Source organism: Hoplias malabaricus, chromosome 6 (assembly GCF_029633855.1).
Source record: "Hoplias malabaricus isolate fHopMal1 chromosome 6, fHopMal1.hap1, whole genome shotgun sequence".
Lineage (NCBI taxonomy): Eukaryota > Metazoa > Chordata > Actinopteri > Characiformes > Erythrinidae > Hoplias > Hoplias malabaricus.
This window is the reverse complement of record NC_089805.1, coordinates 8,687,699-8,707,278: the sequence shown is the minus strand read 5'-3', so window position 1 is coordinate 8,707,278 and position 19,580 is coordinate 8,687,699. Positions and strand designations below refer to the sequence as shown.

Below are 19,580 nucleotides of genomic sequence, written 5' to 3'. Positions count from 1 at the left end.
TGATATTGACACATTCACATTGAGGAGAAAAACACCCGGAGAGCCATGAAAGTTTGGCCAAAATGTTGCAGAATTGTGCCAGTTTTCTTGAGGCCCATCTTTGGCCTTGAATGATGGCATTGACTCAGGCAGAGATCCACCTATGGGCCAGATGTCAGGTGTGTTGTCGAACAAATCTGGGCCAAATCGCGAGTTCTCCCACACAACAGATGCTGTAACCGGAGTCAAGCTTGGCTCTTGACAGTTGGCCCATATCCGGCCCTCGCAACATTTGCCAGTGCCCTAACTGAGCTGTAAGTGCTGAACGTGGCACAGATATGGCCCAAATGTGTGCATTCTTGGTACTAATACACATCCTCACTTAGCATTGCACCGGTTAGCTCAAGTGCTAGCTCACTATCTTAGTTTTCAAAACAAAACATTTTCTACTTCCTGTTCTTTGCAAAATGACCATAACCTTAAAATCTCCGTCCTGTGTTTGAGAAGAAATAGGTGACTGAAACATCAGATTTAGCAAATTACCCAATTTAGAAAAACACGGCACTGTTAAATATCTGACCTATGACCTCTGCAAATTCCCGTGCCATTACCAACCGGAACGCAGCACCAGGAACAAGAGCCAAACTGCCTCCTCTGAGAGAGAATTATAACAGCACTCTTCTAAAATGTTTACTTACTCCTGGTAAGCGCTTTCCCTCACAAAGGAGAGGGGATGCCATGGCTTTTTCAGCTTGAAATGGTTATGTGTAATGACTGCGAGATGCAATGCTGTCCTTTAGTGCTGTCAGAGACGAGACATCATAAGCAGCCACACCAGCCTCTGCCACTTCCCATTTCTTGCTTTGTTCCCCAAGCCTGGCTTCCACAGGTATTTGAACTTGCTGGGAATGCACCTCCCCACAGTGCCAATACCCCAGCTACAGGTGGCGCCGTGCCAGGCCGAGGGTCTGGAGCAGCTCCAGAACCAACCCACAGCCTTTTAACCTCCATCAACACAGAACAGAGCTAGGGGTGTTTGAAGCAATGTCTCAGGGAATCCAAAGTTCTCGTTGTCTAAACATCAATGAGTCGAGACATGTCAGATGTCCAGCATTTTGTTTTGTAGCCTCTACCTACCTTTCTTCTTAAGCTGAAGCAAATTTCCAGGCCACAAGATCAGAGCCCTTGCAGTATTTTCAAACAAGTTTGTGTTGTTTCCCTCAAAACATTCTTCATTCATTCATCCATTCATTGTCTGTAAGCACTAATCCAGTTCAGGGTCGCGGTGGGTCCAGAGCCTACCTGGAATCATTGGGCGCAAGGCGGGAATACACCCTGGAGGGGGCGCCAGTCCTTCACAGGGCAACACACACACACACACACACATTCACTCACACACACCTACGGACACTTTTTGAGACCCACGCGGACACAGGGAGAACACACCACACTCCTCACAGACAGTCACCCGGAGGAAACCCACGCAGACACAGGGAGAACACACCACACTCCTCACAGACAGTCACCCAGAGGAAACCCACGCAGACACAGGGAGAACACACCACACTCCTTACAGACAGTCACGCAGAGCAGGAATCGAACCCACAACCTCCGGGTCCCTGGAGCTGTGAGCTAAGTAGCATAAATAACATCAGACGTACACAAAACTTTCAGAAGCCTGTCCCTTTAAATGAGAATGAGCCACTCACGGTTCACCCCGACCCTGAGTACACAGCAGGGTGGAGTGATCAACAGGAGCTCTAGCTTTCGCTGATGTTTACTGACTAGGCAGATTCACTGGGTGGTCTTGTTTCACAGTCTGTGTGTTGGTGGGCCCAGGTTGCCCTTATTAATGTTTACATGCACTGAAGAAGTCAACCTTAGTAATACATCCCATTTAATATTAACCTAAGTGTTTAGTCTCAGACCACATGGAAAAATCAAAGTCTGTGACTAAAAACCCCTCTTTAGATGTGGGGGGGTCCAACTTTAGTCCTTTTAAAGTCTTTTAAGAGTCTTTTCAAAGAGTTCTAGTGTGTGGTAAGCATAAACAAGGGAACCAGATAATACCCAGACACCCTGTCCTGGCCGTGTTCCTGCCTGGCACACAGTGACCATATGGATGCATGAAAGAATGAACTTGATTCAGGAAATGCCCAACTGTGAACCCAGGTAACCACATGACTGGCAATCACCATTATCTCCTGCTGCTTGCTACATTAGCATCTCAACCCCAGTGCAACAGTGAGAAAGCCAACCTCGTCGTCTACATTTAAGGTATAAGGAAGAGCTTGTTATTTTATCGCTTCAACACATCTCCAATGCTGCGTAGCCTGAGGCAGCACTACGCGAGCGCTTCATCTGCTGGATCTTTCTGTCACTGGAGGAAGAATGCGTTTTTATAAATGCTACTTAACGTTCAGTGCACGAGACAGTGTCAGAGACACCTCCAGAGAGATGACCTCACTGGTGCGCTACACCTGCCTGGGTGTGTCTGCTCCTGCAGGGGTTATGGACTCCATAGCCGAGGCTGCCTGCCAGTATCACCTCAGATAAGAGTTATCGCTGCTCGAAGACTGACAGGGCTTGATCGGAACATTCCAGTCCAAGTTTTTTAAGTTATTCTGAACGCATAGCGCATTATTCAGAGTGCACAGACTCACTATGAATACCAAATAAAGAAGCTCATCACCCTCACTCGCTGCGCCTTTGCTCCACGGCTCGTCTGCCGACGTCTTCTCCACACGTGTTTTATTTTATTTTATTGATTCTGTCACAATCAAAGCTCCACAAACTGAGACAAGGTGGCAGAAGAACAATGCCTCCGCTCTCTGACACGCACGCAAACACTCTGGGTGCTCTCTGCCCCGCAGTCACGCTCCCATCGCTTTCCTGCCTGGATTTTCCCTTCTGAAGACACGGATATTTTTCTGAACTTTCCTGACACTCTGTTCTTCTCCCTCAAGAACAGCATCATAAAAGATTCATGAGAAGACAAGAATGCCATGAGTTAACACTAGTACTCACAGGCTACGTGGAGGTGAAGTCAGTTCCAGCTAGCGTCTCGCTGTTTGTGAATTTTCGTTTTTAACTGGAGGGTGAATCTGAAATGTACCTGACGTTCTTGTTGTTTATGCAGCCGGAGGTAATGACTCTTTATCACTTCAACACTTCTGCAGACTACAGTTTGATCGCCAGCTTAAGAAGAAACACAGCTCTATATGAATAAGAGCATTACATTTCTGAGTCACTTTGGATAAAACGGTCGGCCTAATGATATAAATGCATTGCTGCTGGGCTAAATGTTTATAGAGTGGATACTGTGAGTGAGTAAATCAATAAATACATGAATATTTAAATAAAACTAATCTTTATTTAGGGCGGCAAGGAGGTTGTGGGTTCGAGTCCCGCTCCGGGTGACTGTCTGTGAGGAGTGTGGTGTGTTCTCTCTGTGTCTGCGTGGGTTTCCTCCGGGTGACTGTCTGTGAGGAGTGTGGTGTGTTCTCTCTGTGTCTGCGTGGGTTTCCTCCGGGTGACTGTCTGTGAGGAGTGTGGTGTGTTGTCTGTGTGGGTTTCCTCTGGGTGACTGTCTGTGAGGAGTGTGGTGTGTTCTCCGTGTCTGCGTGGGTTTCTTCCGGGTGACTGTCTGTGAGGAGTGTGGTGTGTTGTCCCTGTGTCTGCGTGGGTTTCTTCCGGGTGACTGTCTGTGAGGAGTGTGGTGTGTTGTCCCTGTGTCTGTGTGGGTTTCCTCTGGGTGACTGTCTGTGAGGAGTGTGGTGTGTTCTCTCTGTGTCTGTGTGGGTTTCTTCCGGGTGACTGTCTGTGAGGAGTGTGGTGTGTTGTCCCTGTGTCTGCGTGGGTTTCTTCCGGGTGACTGTCTGTGAGGAGTGTGGTGTGTTGTCCCTGTGTCTGCGTGGGTTTCCTCCGGGTGACTGTCTGTGAGGAGTGTGGTGTGTTGTCTGTGTGGGTTTCCTCTGGGTGACTGTCTGTGAGGAGTGAGGTGTGTTCTCTCTGTGTCTGTGTGGGTTTCCTCCGGGTGACTGTCTGTGAGGAGTGTGGTGTGTTCTCTCTGTGTCTGCGTGGGTTTCCTCCGGGTGACTGTCTGTGAGGAGTGTGGTGTGTTCTCCCTGTGTCTGCGTGGGTTTCTTCCGGGTGACTGTCTGTGAGGAGTGTGGTGTGTTCTCTCTGTGTCTGCGTGGGTTTCCTCCGGGTGACTGTCTGTGAGGAGTGTGGTGTGTTCTGTGTCTGTGTGGGTTTCCTCCGGGTGACTGTCTGTGAGGAGTGAGGTGTGTTCTCTCTGTGTCTGTGTGGGTTTCCTCCGGGTGACTGTCTGTGAGGAGTGTGGTGTGTTCTCCCTGTGTCTGCGTGGGTTTCCTCCAGGTGACTGTCTGTGAAGAGTGTGGTGTGTTCTCCCTGTGTCTGCGTGGGTTTCCTCCCACGGTCCAAAAACACACTAGGTGGACTGGCGACTCAGAAGTGTCTGTAGGTGTGAGTGGACCCACCACGACCCTGAACTCGATAAGAGGTTACAGACAATGAATAAACAGATAAAACATACATATATCCAGAGTAATAAAAAAGTGAAGTTATATAGTTAATGCAATATTAAATAAATAAATAAATGCATTCATTCATTTATTGTGTTATCATTACCTTGTTTGTGCAGCTTTCCTTAATGGACTGAGTAATAAATAGTGCTTCTTGAAGCCAAGAAAATATATCTCCATGTTTCAGTTTAGCTTTTCCATAATACAGGCCGTTAAATGGATCTCCCCCTCCTTGCCTTCACCCCGTTTACAACCAGAAAACCATAAACCACAAGAACAATAACCCTGCAGTTTTATTGAAAAGAAGCCAAAAGAGTAAGAATTCTCTCCATCTCACTCTTTACTCCACGCCCTAATCCACACCCAGCAACCAAACGAAGACATTTCCATGCCGTGACCTCACAGACAGTCATAAAATTCAAATCGTATAAGTCTGTTTTCCAAGACCACTCCTTGTCTAAAAAGGGGATCCCCACTCACTGCGAAGGTTAGTGGAAAGCTTGACTTTAGCGGCATCAGCAAACGCCTCAGACCTCTCAGGATCTCCACACACTTACAAGGCCAGATTTAATGAAATTAGCCAGGCTGTGACCTCTGATCTCCAGGAGCCTGGAGAGAAGGTCCTGTGGACAGAGGTAGTGAAGCGAGGAAGTGAGAAGGACAATAGTGGTAGGTCACATCCAGGAACTCCCTACTCCAGCACCTCACAGCCCACAGGATTTATCAACCGTCTCATGGAGTCATTGTGCTCTGGAACAAGGGACGGAGGCATTGCATTTGTGAATGAATTAATGAATGAATGAATGAATGAATGAATGCAGTTCACAATGCTCAATGCTAAGTGTTGACAAGAGGGGTGTAAAGACCCCCTAGCATTGGGTTGTGGTGCAGTGGAAGTGTTCTCTGGAGCACTATTTTGTGATCTAGAGCTAATAATCCATCATCAGCCCGACTTCACCAATTTTCCAATGAGCGAATGCCATCCAGTGCTCCCAGAAATATCCCGACGTATATTGTACAGTCTTCCCAGGAGAGTAGATGCTATGGGACAGCCTTGACAGGTTTTATGTCCGACCTGGAACCTCCAGTAAAGGTCTTGATGAACAAAAAGTTAGGATTCACTTCACAGAAGGCACCGTAAGTCCAGTTTTCATGTTAATACTGGTCTTCACCTTCCTGGATGACCCTTGATGAGAACGCGTGCTGTTATATGGGTCAGCACTATGAGACTCCGGGAACTTGTGTGTGAACTATGGAGCTGGGCACCATTACACTCTCACATTCCCGTCCCTCTACAGTTTGTTCTGTTAGTGTTTGCTCACAGTGAGAGCCAGAAAGCTCCAGAGCAGCAGAGTCCACAGAGGAAACACCTGCACTCTGCAGTCCCAGACACTGACCGGTGACCACTGACTTTCTAGGATACTTCTGTGCACATTCAGCAATGCAGAAAAACATTCACAAATCACTGACCACAGTCTTATTTTATTATTTTTTTTACACGGCAGGGTCTGGACAATCTCACCAAACGACAAGGTCATTGAATAATGTCCAGCATTTTGTCATTATATTTACCACAAGGGAACACATCTGTGACATGCTTCGGTCAAAACACCACAAGGAGCAAACCCCACAGCAGCGTTCTCCATGTTTGGAACGGTTTGTTTAAACACCTGTTCCTTTAAACGATAATGAGCCATACACAGCTCACCCCCAAGTGCACAGCCATGAGAAGTGCCATTCTCTTCTTTTTCCACTTTCACTTTCACAGATTTAGCTAAGTTATCTTCCTCTATTCTTCTTTCAGCTGTTTTAACCCAGTATTCTGTCTTTCCCCTCTCATTTTTTGCCTGTTTTGCACAGATCTTTCATTTCTCCACCCGCTTTTGCATAATTTCCTCATTTATCAAATCTGGTCATGTTTGTTTCATACAGTTTAACCCCGCCCACTCTCTGCTCACATGAATATAAGTCTGGCCCTGTGATTGGAGAAGCTCATGTGGGCAGGTTTTCTGACTTAGGCAGTGGTCTTGTTGCACAGTTTGTGGGTTGATGGGCTCCAGATCTCCAAATTAATGTGAACGTCAAGTGATTTCATGTGATTGCATGTGATTTTTCTTCTGACAGAGTGTAGTTTCCATGTTGTTGTTGTAAATATTCTGCTTCCACGTCCTCTGCAGATGCAGGTCTCAATCTTGTGACATCATGTCGATTGCCTGTTTAATCCAAACACTCTCAAGTCGACACTCAAAACATCTGAGGCTGGTTATGATGCTGGGAGCACACAATTAAACACGCACCGAGGGTTCAGTTGCATATTGCGGTATCAAACATGGTGAAGGGCAATGTTGCAAGAAAATAAACAAGCGGCACTAATTTATATAACGTTGTATTTCCTCAGCTGCTCCATTCCAAGCTGGATTTCATGTTTCATATGATTTGTTGCCTTTTATGTGCTTGCACAGGGTGGGTGGTGTGCCTTGAGTTAAAAAGACAACAGTGCAGCTTCGCCTGCGGTTTACCAGAAAAAAAAGTCTTTAGGGAGTTCAGCCTCAGTTCAGACAACTGGTGGCAGTGTGACTGGGGATAGGTTTGGTACAGTTTAAGGAGAACCTGAGGATGGGTTTAGCTTCAGCTGCATAACTCCATGTCACAGCATTCATCACATACCCATAAAGCAGAGAGTTCTCCTTACACATGACCGAAAGACATTCTGGGCACAGTTTGACACAAATTTCAGACCCATAACTGCTCTAACGGGACATACCGATAACATCAGCATTTATACAAACCTGTACCTGCATAACCGGACAACCTGGACCAGCTCGTAGCCCGACAAAGTGCTGTCCAAACCCTGCTGTGACTTTTGTCTGAACCTAGCCCTGGGTGATGTGGACAAAAATGATATCACAAAGCTGTACATTAATCTGCGACAGAGCCATTTCATCACCACTGTAACCGCTTATCCAGTTCAGGGTCGCGGTGGGTCCGGAGCCTACCTGGAATGACTGGGCACAAGGCGGGAACACACCCTGGAGAGGGTGCCAGTCCTCCAAAGGGCGACAAACACATTCACTCATACACTAACACCTATGAGTCACCAGTCCACCTACCAACGTGTGTTTTTGGACCGTGAGAGGAAACCAGATCACCCGGAGGAAACCCACACGTACACAGGGAGAACACACCACACTCCTCACAGACAGTCACCCGGAGGAAACCCACACGGACACAGGGAGAACACACCACACTCCTCACAGACAGTCACCCGGAGGAAACCCACACGGACACAGGGAGAACACACCACACTCCTCACAGACAGTCACCCGGAGGAAACCCACACGGACACAGAGAGAACCCACCACACTCCTCACAGAGAGTCACCCGGAGGAAACCCACGCAGACACAGGGAGAACACACCACACTCCTCACAGACAGTCACCCTGAGCCTGAATAGAACCAACAGCCCCAGGATCCTGAAGCTGTGTGACTGCAACACTACCTGCTGCGCCATTGTGCCGCCCCATTATCTTTCTTGATGTCTGTGTCGATGTTGCTAGCTCAGGGCTAATCAGCTTTGCAGCACTTTGGCTTCTCAAATGAACTCAGTAGCACACTCCTGTGCTCAACTTTGCCTAATACTATCACGTAAATGACATTATTTATTGTGTAGCAGTGTATGGAGGCCTCTGCCTAATATCAGATGCAATTTATTAACAGTTTGCTAATCGCTAAATTAGCTTGTAGGCTAAAGCTCCAGACAGATCCCTCCACTGCTGACAAAGACACCAGTTGACCGCTTTGTTCACCACAAAAGCACTATATTCCCAAAAAGGAGCTCTCTTTAATGTCTCTGTAGCTTCTCCTAGAAAACTTTAACAGACTGGAAGGCAAATGAGAATTTAGCCTAAATCTGCTACTGCTCAAATATTTCTCCTGAGATGAAGACCTCAGTAATCTTCCACGTCAAGTCAAAAACTATGCTCAGATTTGCCAGATGAAGTAAAACATACTCTGTCTTTTATCTCTTATGTCTCACACCTCGTTCATGTCTCATTCTCCACTATGTCTCCTGAGCTGTTACAGAGCAATCTTTCACACTCCACACTGTGTGTCTAAGGCAAGGGCCTGAGTCAGTTTTCTCCAAAGAAAACTACAAAGGCTGTGATGCTCTGATACATGCAGAGTGTGGGTGCAGGGAGAGTGAGGATTGTCTCTGCAGCCCAGATGTTTACACTCCATCTTGGAAAGTTGGAGACTGACGAAGGGTGCCATTCACTGTTATCAACACGTACAGTATACGATGGGAAATTCCTGCTTTATGAATGGAGACTGGTTGTCTGGTTCCAGCTGGGATGTCTGACCCGTTTGTAGGGCTTCTCAAAGCTCTGACCAGTAGCCCTCATCCTGCAAGCATCTTCTCATCCTCTGATCCTGTCCGTACAGTTTCATTTGCTTACATTTGTGCGTTATTTGTAGTGGGATCAAAGGAAGACATGCGTTATGTTCTCCTGTTTGGAGTCGCAGTAGGTCGTGTGAAGCGGTGGGATCACATGGGGTGTGTGTTTATGTTTGTGTGTGTGTGAGAGAGAGAGAGAGAGAGAGAGAGAGAGAGAGAGAGAGTGAAGCCTCCCTTGCTCTCTCCTGTCCAACATATGTATTTATGCACAAGCAGCAGATTCCAGAACGTTCTCAGCGCTATAGAGCAGTCAACTACTTTAACCACATCCGGGTTCCTCACAAAGGACTAATATCATGCCAAAAGCCCACATCCCAGTCTCATTATCTGCTACTGCTTCACAGTTCGGACATAATGGTGGTCCAACACTTCATATATGTTCAATTAGTCATTCACAGACCTATCAATAATTCTCCTTCTAGCATCTACCAATACAGCTTACGAAATCACACTCCTTTCACTCCACCCTAAATAGTAATAGTAAAGTAATAATTGACAAACCCATGCCCACCATTTTGGGCCACACAGTATATCGAGAGGAAGTATGTAATAGAAGTTTATTCCTACGTTAGCAACGCACAGTTTATCAAGATTGTGGGGAAATGCTGTTCTCTGGTTTGTTTACATTCAGAAGCTCTGGGTTTTTTAATGTGGAACGATATGTTTGAGGGGAAAAAAACGACTGTTGTTTGTATGTGGCTGAAGTTTAACTTGTCTAGGTTTTTCTTCACTGTTGGAATTACCACAGAAACTCGTGTGTTCCTCAAGTTGTTCAGTTTGTAGTATTTTAGGTCTGTGATTACTTTCATGCATTAAGCGCTCCCTCAAATTTAGAGATATCTATAGCAACGTAAGTCAATATTACCCACCTATAGAGCAGGACAAAAGCAATATCCTCATCTCAGTTCATCCTTTTCAAAGCTTGACAGTCTCTTCGTTGTCTAAAATCCTCTGCTTTTCTAAAAATGCCACTTTTCTGTCCTGAGCGGGGAGAGAAAACCTATCATCCCGGACCAAGACACTTTGTTTTTTATCAATTTACAGACACTGGGGCTTCATAAACGTCGCCTTTAAATAATTCGCTTATTAGATAAACAATAGTCTGGACTGGTCACTAAAAGGGTTAACCCCAACTGTCTGAACACACTACAGCACCTGTGGATCCTGACATTCCCTCAGGCAACATCAATACTGCAGCTAATGGCTCCTTCAAGGATACTGTCTGACCTCATGGTCTGTACCTCCAATGGACATATACAGCTAAGCAAGTTAACACTGTTGTCTGAGAATAGCTACTAGCCTGTGGACTGGGAGTTGACTCATTCAGCAGATCTCATGCTGCAGTAGCTAGTAAACTATGCGAATGCCAATGACATATCTGTGTTTTTATGACCCTTAATGTAATACACTGGTTTACAAGGTGCTGAAATAGCTTCCCACACTTCATTTAAAAGTGGCCTACACAGCACTGCAATAATATTCAATATCATTTATAGGAACACAATGTAAGGTTTTGTGTTGTTTTACCTTCTGGGGCTCCCCCTAGTGTTATTCATCTTTACAGCACTGTCCTGAAATCGTCATGTTACATAGTGCATTTTCTGCAGTGCTGAGGCCAGAGTAGCAATAATAGAGGTTAATTTTTTAAAAAGTTCAAATATTGAGTAATGTTCCTTTAAAAAGCAATAATCAAATATTTATATCAGTTTCTATATTTTCAGAAGTTTATACACATAAGTGTGAATTTGGCTACTTTAAGTTACTTTAAGCTACTTATAGGTTCATGCACAACTAATCACTCCTCCTCACTAATGTTCTTGTGAGTATATGTCATCAAATTCTCACTGAAATGTTGATGAGGGGGTGGAGGCCGTGAAACTGTATATTACCTTAAATTTCACAAGGAATGCTGGGAGAGCAGGGGTCCGCAAACTATTGTGTGTACGGTGTAAATTACACAGTATTGACACAAGGGCTAATAAACTAAAGTCACTGATGTTTGGTCGATTTATAACACTGTTGTGAGAATCTGAAAACACAGCCATGGTTTAAATGTTAGAGAAGCTGGCTTGGGACCAGCAGGAACGGTGTGTGTGTGTGTGTGTTGTAATGATAATAAAAGCTTGTTTCACTTTATCATATTTGGGACAGATTGAAGATCAAAGACAAAATCATGGCCAACGACAAAATGGTTGTACTCCAAGTGTTTAAGAAGCTGAAAAACTCAAACAAAAGACAGGATAGTCTATAGAAATACTGTCCATATGGCCACAAGGAGTCAGAATCAGCCTGACATTGTTTATTAATTATAAAATATGAGGCCTCATTCCCTGGTAGTGACACTTACACAGCAGAAGTCTGCTTAACATTTTTAAACACTCAACCCAAACTGAGCACATATTTTTCCATTATAATTAAATACAAGATATGTCCAAACACTTGTGGACACCTATTGTAAATCCTGAATTCATCTACTTTAAGCTACACCCATTGCAGACCCAGATGTTCAAGTGCACACTGCTTGTTTTGTCTCCATAGGAAAACGTACAACAAAGTGGGATGCTCAGGAGCAGCTGCACAAGTGTTTAAGGTCACCATGCTCAAGAGTTTAAGGTCACCATGCTGAAGTGCAGTGCAGCTGCATTTTCTGGCATGATGGACCTCTTTCTAATATGTTCTGAATGAGCTGGAGTGGCTTTTCTTCCAAAACTAACTGTCAAACATCAGTACTTAACTTCACTCTCAGGGTTTAATGCCAGCACAGAAATGTTCCAAAATCTAGTGCAAAGCCTTTTTTAAAAGTATAGGATGTTGCTGCAGTAAAGTGAGACAAACTACCTGCTGATACCCATGAATTCAGAAGACATGCTGTATGAGCAGGTGTCCACAAACTGTTTGGCTCATATAATGTTATGTTATTCAATGCTTATGAAGACCTTATCTGACCTCCTTTAAATAAAGTTCTCCCAACAGTTTAAAAGCCCAATGAAAGCTAAAATGATTCAAACATGAACTGCGTTATATTGTTTACTGCCAATAAAATGTGTTCAAACAGCTCCCCTCAGGGAGTATGGTCCATTTAAGTTAATATTCTGACGCCTATGGAATTATAGCTAAGGGGGAAATGACCGGCTTTAAGGTGCAGTTATGCTGTTAAGCATAAGTGTGAGGCCAAACTGTTGTGGACCTGCCTCACGCCAGGAATTTTAATCTGCTCAGCGATCTCCGTTCTGCCATTTCTCAAACAGACGTTAAAGTATTTGGCGGCAAAGCGACATGGGCTCGCGAGCAAACGCCACTGTGACGTCACGGCACTGAGGCGAACTCATAAAGCTACCGGCTAAACAGATTTTAACGGAATAAACACTTAATAAATAACTGTAACTACTTAAAAATACCACACAAATGTGACACTGACACGCTGGTTGGTAGGTTTTAAGTTGGCATCATTTAAAACGTGAAAGTTATTTTCAATCCCTCAAATGAATGATCTTAAAAATATTAAAAAGAACGACGTTTGGAGTATGACAATATTAACTCTATTTAGTATCATTTAAAGCGCATTAACACCCCCCACTCCCACCCCAACACACACACACACACACACACAAACACACTAATCCATTCATGAACAACTTCAAACCAGCAACATCACAACAAATACTTAATATTTCTTTTGTTACTTTAAAACACACACAAGATAAATCATTTTTAAAAAAAACAACACTGAAAATGGCCGGTTTGTTTAACCAATGTGATTAACAGGCTAAATAATACTTAGACAATCTCTGAATAAAGATTAATATTGTGCCAAATAACAGCATTATAATTTGCTACAACACTTCCCCATTAACTGTTTTTGTTTCCATTTGTAACTGTGTAAACACGGTCCAGTTTCCCAGGTTTTCCTTAAGCACAATGACTGTGTGGCAAGTGCAAACAAAAACGAGATGCCTCGACTCAGAGAAAACTTTCCTGATGTAAATAATGTACACAGCTCAACGTGCATGCTGAGGTAATACAACAAATGAAGCACAGTCTGCAGACTCTGCGGATACTTTACCCCCCTGCGTCCCGGTGTGGTAGAAAAAGATGAGGAGAAGCAGCAGCCATTTGCCCGGGGCAACAGAGCCCTTGAGCCGGTCCATATCTCCGAGAAGCCCTCGCCTGCAACACCCGGAGTCTAGAGGAGTTTGCAGCCCGCAGCCATGCGATGGATATCAGGGAGAAATGTGGAGGTATGAGGCGTGCCGAGTATTGGGGTCTTTCAACGCCGAGGAATGAATGATGAAGTGTGTCCCCTTCGCAGACCTCACCACACTGTGTCCCTCGCATCCACTTTTCTTCTCTCTCCGTCTTCTCTCTCCCAAACTTTCTCTCCCTCCCTCCCACCTTCCTCCCCTTTCCCTCTGCCTCCTCCCTCCCTCCCACGAAGCTGTGTCTCCGGGGTAAACGCTGCAGTAACACGGGGGCAGACTGGAGGAGTTAGTAATTGCTCATTGTAGGGTTCCATCAACTGGGATTACTGGGAAGGGTTGGGTTGGTGCCTATTTTATGTTGTCATTTGTATTTGGAATGAAATATAAATGAGCTGAAGAACATAACGGGTTAGTTTCACTAGCAGCTGCAGATTAATTCAGAGGAATTCAAATTACTAGGATGGAAAAGGGAACTGCAAAGATTTATGCACCTGAGAATATTTCATTTAAATAGGTATTTAGCTGAGGTGTAAGACCAAACAAATACCTAATATTGGAATAGAAACAATGACATTATTACAGTAAGAATTGATATTCCTTTGTGTATGTGTTGGTTTAACCCTTTCCAAATATCTCCTCGTAGCATTCCAGTATATTATTCAAGGATATAATCCAATACCTCATTTTACGGTTTAGTAAATACTTCATTGTGTTAAATCAAGTGTGCTGTAGATTTAACAAATCCATATGACCAAGGAGAACATCTGGAAACGCACTTTGTTCGTCACACTCTCTCACAAAATATCTACTATATTTTAGAGAAAACAAAAACCTTGTATTATTTGTATGTTTTTGTATTTGTACAAATTTATACAAGCATCACATTTACTGAGAATATGTTTTGTAAATAATAATTCATTCATTCATTATCTGTAACCCCTATCCAGTTCAGGGTCGCGGTGGGTCCAGAGCCTACCTGGAATCATTGGGCGCAAGGCGGGAATACACCCTGGAGGGGGCGCCAGTCCTTCACAGGGCAACACAGACACACAGATACATTCACTCACGCACTCACACCTACAGACACTTTTGAGTCGCCAATCCACCTACCAACGTGTGTTTTTGGACTGTTGGAGGAAACCGGAGCACCTGGAGGAAACCCACGCGGACACAGGGAGAACACACCACACTCCTCACAGACAGTCACCCGGAGGAAACCCATGCAGACACAGGGAGAACACACCACACTCCTCACAGACAGTCACCCGGAGCGGGAATCGAACCCACAACCTCCAGGCCCCTGGAGCTGTGTGACTGCGACACTCCCCGCTGCGCCACCGTGCTGCCCGTAAATAATAATAATAGTAATAATATGTGAATTGAACACAAAGAAGTAAAACAAAACATAAAGCCTGGCAGCAAAGTAATGCCTGCCACACAGCCCCAGGGTCCTTAGGTGCATGTGTGGCGCTATAGCATCCAGAGGAAACCCAAGAAGTCACAGGGAGAACACCCTACGCTCCTTACAAACTATGATCCGAGGTGAGGGTCAAGCTCAGGACCCTGGAGGTGCGTGGCAGCGACACTTCATGTTGCACCACTACCCATTTTGAAGAAAACAAATAGCAAATGTAGTTAACAGTTCAGCCAACAGCTTCAATAGTAATTGTTGGCTGAACTAACCAAGTGTTTATTGTGCTAAAGGACTAAAGGAGCAAACTTTGAACCCCACATCTGACTTTACTGATTGACTACATTAGGAAAAAGTGTATAAATTAGATTTTGGGCCAGACCACTGCTTGAGATGAGGATCAGTGATCTCTTAAGAGGAGCAGTGAGACACTCTTGTCGCCTGCCAAAGCCCTGCAGCCAAAATCCTGCGGCTTCAGTTTAGACATGTGAGCAGATGAGCTTTTACAAGACACAGCTCTAATTGAAAAATGCGTGGAGTTGACATCATCTTAAACCAGGCCTTTGTCCACAGGCCAATAGGAGATAAAACAGCCCCCCCAAAAAAAGCATGAATCTGGAGCACAGGAGCCAAGCCCAAAACCATGTTTTGATGCTCACAGAGGGGAGGCAAAGCCAAGGAGGGAAAGCTATTGAAAACCACGGCAGGAAATGCATGGGATGTATATTTTCAATTCTGCAGTCCCACAGTCCCTCTTTTTATTCACTGCTGCTGATGCAAACATTTGGCCACATTCCCCACTCAGCAGGGACCTCCTACACGTGACATCCAAACATCCAAAGTCCAGCGCTGGCTCTTTCACAGGAAGTGGTCACAAGGCAAAGGTCAGGGTTCCTTCTGAATCCAGACACTCTTCTGATTAACTCTAGAAATGACAGATGATGAAGTTTACTACACGTCTATACAAAGGTGTACAACATCTGGAGTTTCAAAACCCTCAAGATAAACCTTAAGATAAGACTCAGAGATAATGGGACTCATGCAGATGTTGCCATGGTGCAAGACCTGGTAGACCACCCACACGGTGGCCATCAGATAAACAGTACTTAATGCTTTCATCTTTGAGAGACAAGAGAAAATGAAGCTCCTCACTTACTACAGATGTCCATACAACTGCACCCTATAGGTCTGAAAGGATGTGGCACAGTTCAGAAGCCAGATTGACTCACCCTAGGATGTGTTCTTGCATTGCACACAATGATTCAGACCTTGACCAGGATGAAGTAGCTACAGATATTGAATGAAAAGTCGGTGGTGGTCTCAGAACAATGAACCCAAACCATGACATGTTTGAGAGTACATTCAAATACTCACAGCACATCTCCTGTATATAATAAAGAGAAATAATGGGTATGAAACATCCTGTTAGCCCAGTATTATAATTCATTATAGTCCTTTGATATATATCTACATTTAAAGAGGGGCTAATACCATAACTACAAGGTACCATATATCTATAAGATCCTATTGTACAAGATTAGAACCAGCCTTTGAAAGAGATAATCCCTCTCCACCATGTGTGAAGACAGGGAACATGAGAAGGATTCTGAGGGCAACACAAAGGGCCAGTGAGTGACAGCTGGGTTTGAACGTCCAGATATTCCTCCACGGATTTGAGGAGCTCCAACAAGTAAACATCATCCTGTCCGCACTGCTCGCTAAGCTGTCCTGAGTTTGGACATACATTCCTTAGAGGTTTTAGCAGATAGTTACTAAGTGTACAGTCAGCAGTCTGAACTCCAGGTGAGAAATTCTCAGAGTGAGTCTGAACTGCTCCGTCTTTCCGCGCTGTCAGTCCAGAACTCGTTAGGTTAGCCCGTCAGGGTCGGTTCCAATCAAGGTGGCTTCGGTTTAGGGTCTGATTACAGATGCTCGACTGTGGCTGCACTCAGACGCAGCGATCTTGTTTCATCTTTGTCTCGACTTGCCCTCTCTTTGTTTTCAGTCTGAATCATGCACTTCTGTCCAGCGCAGAGGAATCACAGCATACATTCTTCTGTGGTGGTGATGGTTCGTCTGTAGTCACAAGTCCTCCAAAAACCGGACTCCTAATATACACCTATTGTTCACTGTTTGTAAATTACTTACACAATCGCTACTGAAATAAAGGGCAGTGGCAGTGAACTTTTTGTCCAACTTTGAAGCAGTATCTGCATCTAAGGTTCTGGGAAGACTTTAGATTTCTGAACATTTCTGTGAGGATATGATTGCATTCTGCGGTACGAACATTAGCAAGGTCACATACTGATGCTGGGGTGATTAGCTGTGGATCTCAAAAGAAAAATGCCTAAGGCTCTCAGAACCCCTGGCCTTTCTTGGCATGGTCTTGGACAGCGCTTAGATGAAGTTGAAGAGCACTGCATTCCAAACACAAACAGAATGAGATTAGATAAAGCTTTAGTGAATACTGCCATTTGGTAATAGATCAACAATGTAAACCTGCTTCTACAGCTAACCCAACGAGCTCAAAGCATGGCCACGTGGCCAGTTAGAGATCTTACATCAATGCTGAAAATCATCAGACGAAAATGTTTCAGGCCACATGTTTAGGACCGAAAAGGGAAATGGCTGTGTGTGAGTGTTTGACAGCTCTAGAGGGGCTGGTGATGGAGGTTTGTGGGTTTCTGTTTGTGATTTATTGGGTGGTCTACACATTCTACACAAACCATTAAGATTTTTCACTGACCTACATTTTCATCATTTACATACAGTGGTTAAGCCACATCTGGGTTATGCTATAATTGGAAAAATGCTAACTGCATGGTAAATATATATAGATAGATACTATATGGTTACTCTCCCCGTCTTAGTGTTGAAATTGTCCACTTACAATAGGTTAAGAGTGTGAACTTTGGCGAAATACAACTATGTTAATGAATATATCATTATTTCATATCCGTTTTAGTAACTGATATGGCAATGGTAATCAAGCTGTTGTTGGGAGCCATTTTGTCTGAAGGAGGTGAGTCCCTATTGCAAGCTAATGCAGGAGAGTGTAATATGATCACGGTGACCCATGTCACGGCTCTCTAATTCTACCTACACACTTGCATTTGTGCTAGTCTTTGTCCATCTGAAGTCGTATCAGTAACCCAGGCACTTAGAGCAAGCAGCAGGCCTCTGTGTGTCAATGGCCAACCTCTACTTTCTCTCCTTTCACAGGGTCTGCTTTAGATAACAAAAGGGTGCACTAGGGACCACGTCTATTTTCAGCAGTGTTACACTTTACTACACCTGGCCCCAGAAGCTTTCGACAGAATTGGAAGCATTGCCAATCATTTTAAAGCAATATAACTTGGCTAGCAGTGGCTACTCAACTGGTCAAGGGCATTTATAAAGGCTGTGGATAGAATCAACTGCCAGCTGAAGCTTTCCAGCTTTTGTCCCTCCACAGATATACGTCAAACCAAATTTAAAGGACATATTAAAGAAAAAAATCACTGGTTTAGTGCATATTCACATTAATATAGAGATTTGGAGCCTACCAACCCACACACTGTGAAACAAGACTAAGAAGTTAGTATCTGTATTCTGCCTAAGTCAGAAAATATGGGATATGACAAGACATAATGACTTGATGTATGACATAATGTCCAACCTCCTTGGCTGAGCCTCCCCTGTTACAGAGCACAACAAACACAAGAGTGGAGAAGACAGAGAACCGAGCAAAAACGTCTAAAAGGAGAGCTTCCTCACTGCCTCACAGGCCTCGTTTTCATTTAAAGAAACAGGTTGCTGAAACCAGCTGTCCGGAACAAAGCTTGGCACTGACATGAGGCGGTACAATGGTGCAACAGGTAGTGCCTGGGTTTGTGGCTCCATATGCCACCTGGGGTTTGTTGCTCCAGTATCCTCCCACAGTCCACCAACTTATGGTGGACTGGGTATGCAAATCCCAGTAAACATTTAGCCTTTGATTCAACATTGAAATAACGTAATGACTGCCGTCTAATCAACGTTCTTTTAAGGTTGAAAATGAAAGTTGAAAAGACGTCCAAACACAGACATTAAAAAGACGACTATTAGATGTATTTTGGACGTCCATTGACGTTATTTATTGGTTTTCCGAAATAAATTACTTTTATAAAACGCATTTTGGACGTCCACTGACGTTATCGATTGGTCACCACTTAACTAACTTATTAAGATGGAATTTGGACGTCCATTGACGTTTAAAATATGTCCTTGACGGACAGACTACTTTTAGACTTATTTTGAACGCCCAGGGACGTTCCTTGTTTACTGGGGTGTCTATAGGTGTGAGTGAATGCGTGAGTGTGTGATGCCCTGCGTTGAATTTGTACAGGGTGTGTTCCTGCCTTGCATCCAATTATTCTGGGTACACTTCAGACATTCTGCCTCCATAAAGAGGAAGAAGAGGTAAGGCAAAAACTATGAATGAATAAATGAAGACCTCTAGAATTTCAGTATAATTATGTCCGTCTTTATTGCTTGTGGTAACCGCCATGGTACCATCGTTGTAACCAAATGAATAGCCTTCCATATATTTAACAGTTTCTTACTGTAGATTATGTTGTTGACTATTGAACATCAGCTATCAGATTTATTAAAAATGCAATTAAAGTATAACTGTAAATATTTAATGTAAAAACGTTATTCCATGATTAGTTCAAAGCTATGGTTCTTGACCAAAAATCCATGATTTCTTTTTCCGTGGCGGAGCATGCTGGAACAGGACAGGAGGCCCTCGAGCAAAGGGAAATGCGCATGTTAAATTTCAGAGAGTGACTCTTGCTGCCTGCCAAGATTAAGATTTGCAGAGTTCAAACAGAAAAAAAAGAGTTTAACTGTTAATCAACTCGCTGCGATTCATGTTTTGCCAAGCGTCGTCCCGACATCAATCTTCTGCTGATTGCAGTATTACAGAAGCTGTAATAGTCATGATTTCACTCTTATTTATACATTTA

General features: G+C 44.1%; 1 protein-coding gene across 1 annotated transcript in view; it reads right to left on the bottom strand.

The window, feature by feature from the left end:
- Positions 1-13,292, bottom strand: part of col5a3a (collagen, type V, alpha 3a) — a 112,625-nt gene extending 99,333 nt beyond the window's left edge. The window contains exon 1 of the mRNA XM_066673875.1: positions 13,046-13,292. Coding sequence (XP_066529972.1) covers positions 13,046-13,130 — 85 coding nt within the window. The 5' untranslated portion in view covers positions 13,131-13,292. The remainder of the gene's footprint in view (positions 1-13,045) is intronic.
- Positions 13,293-19,580: the final 6,288 nt, after the last annotated feature.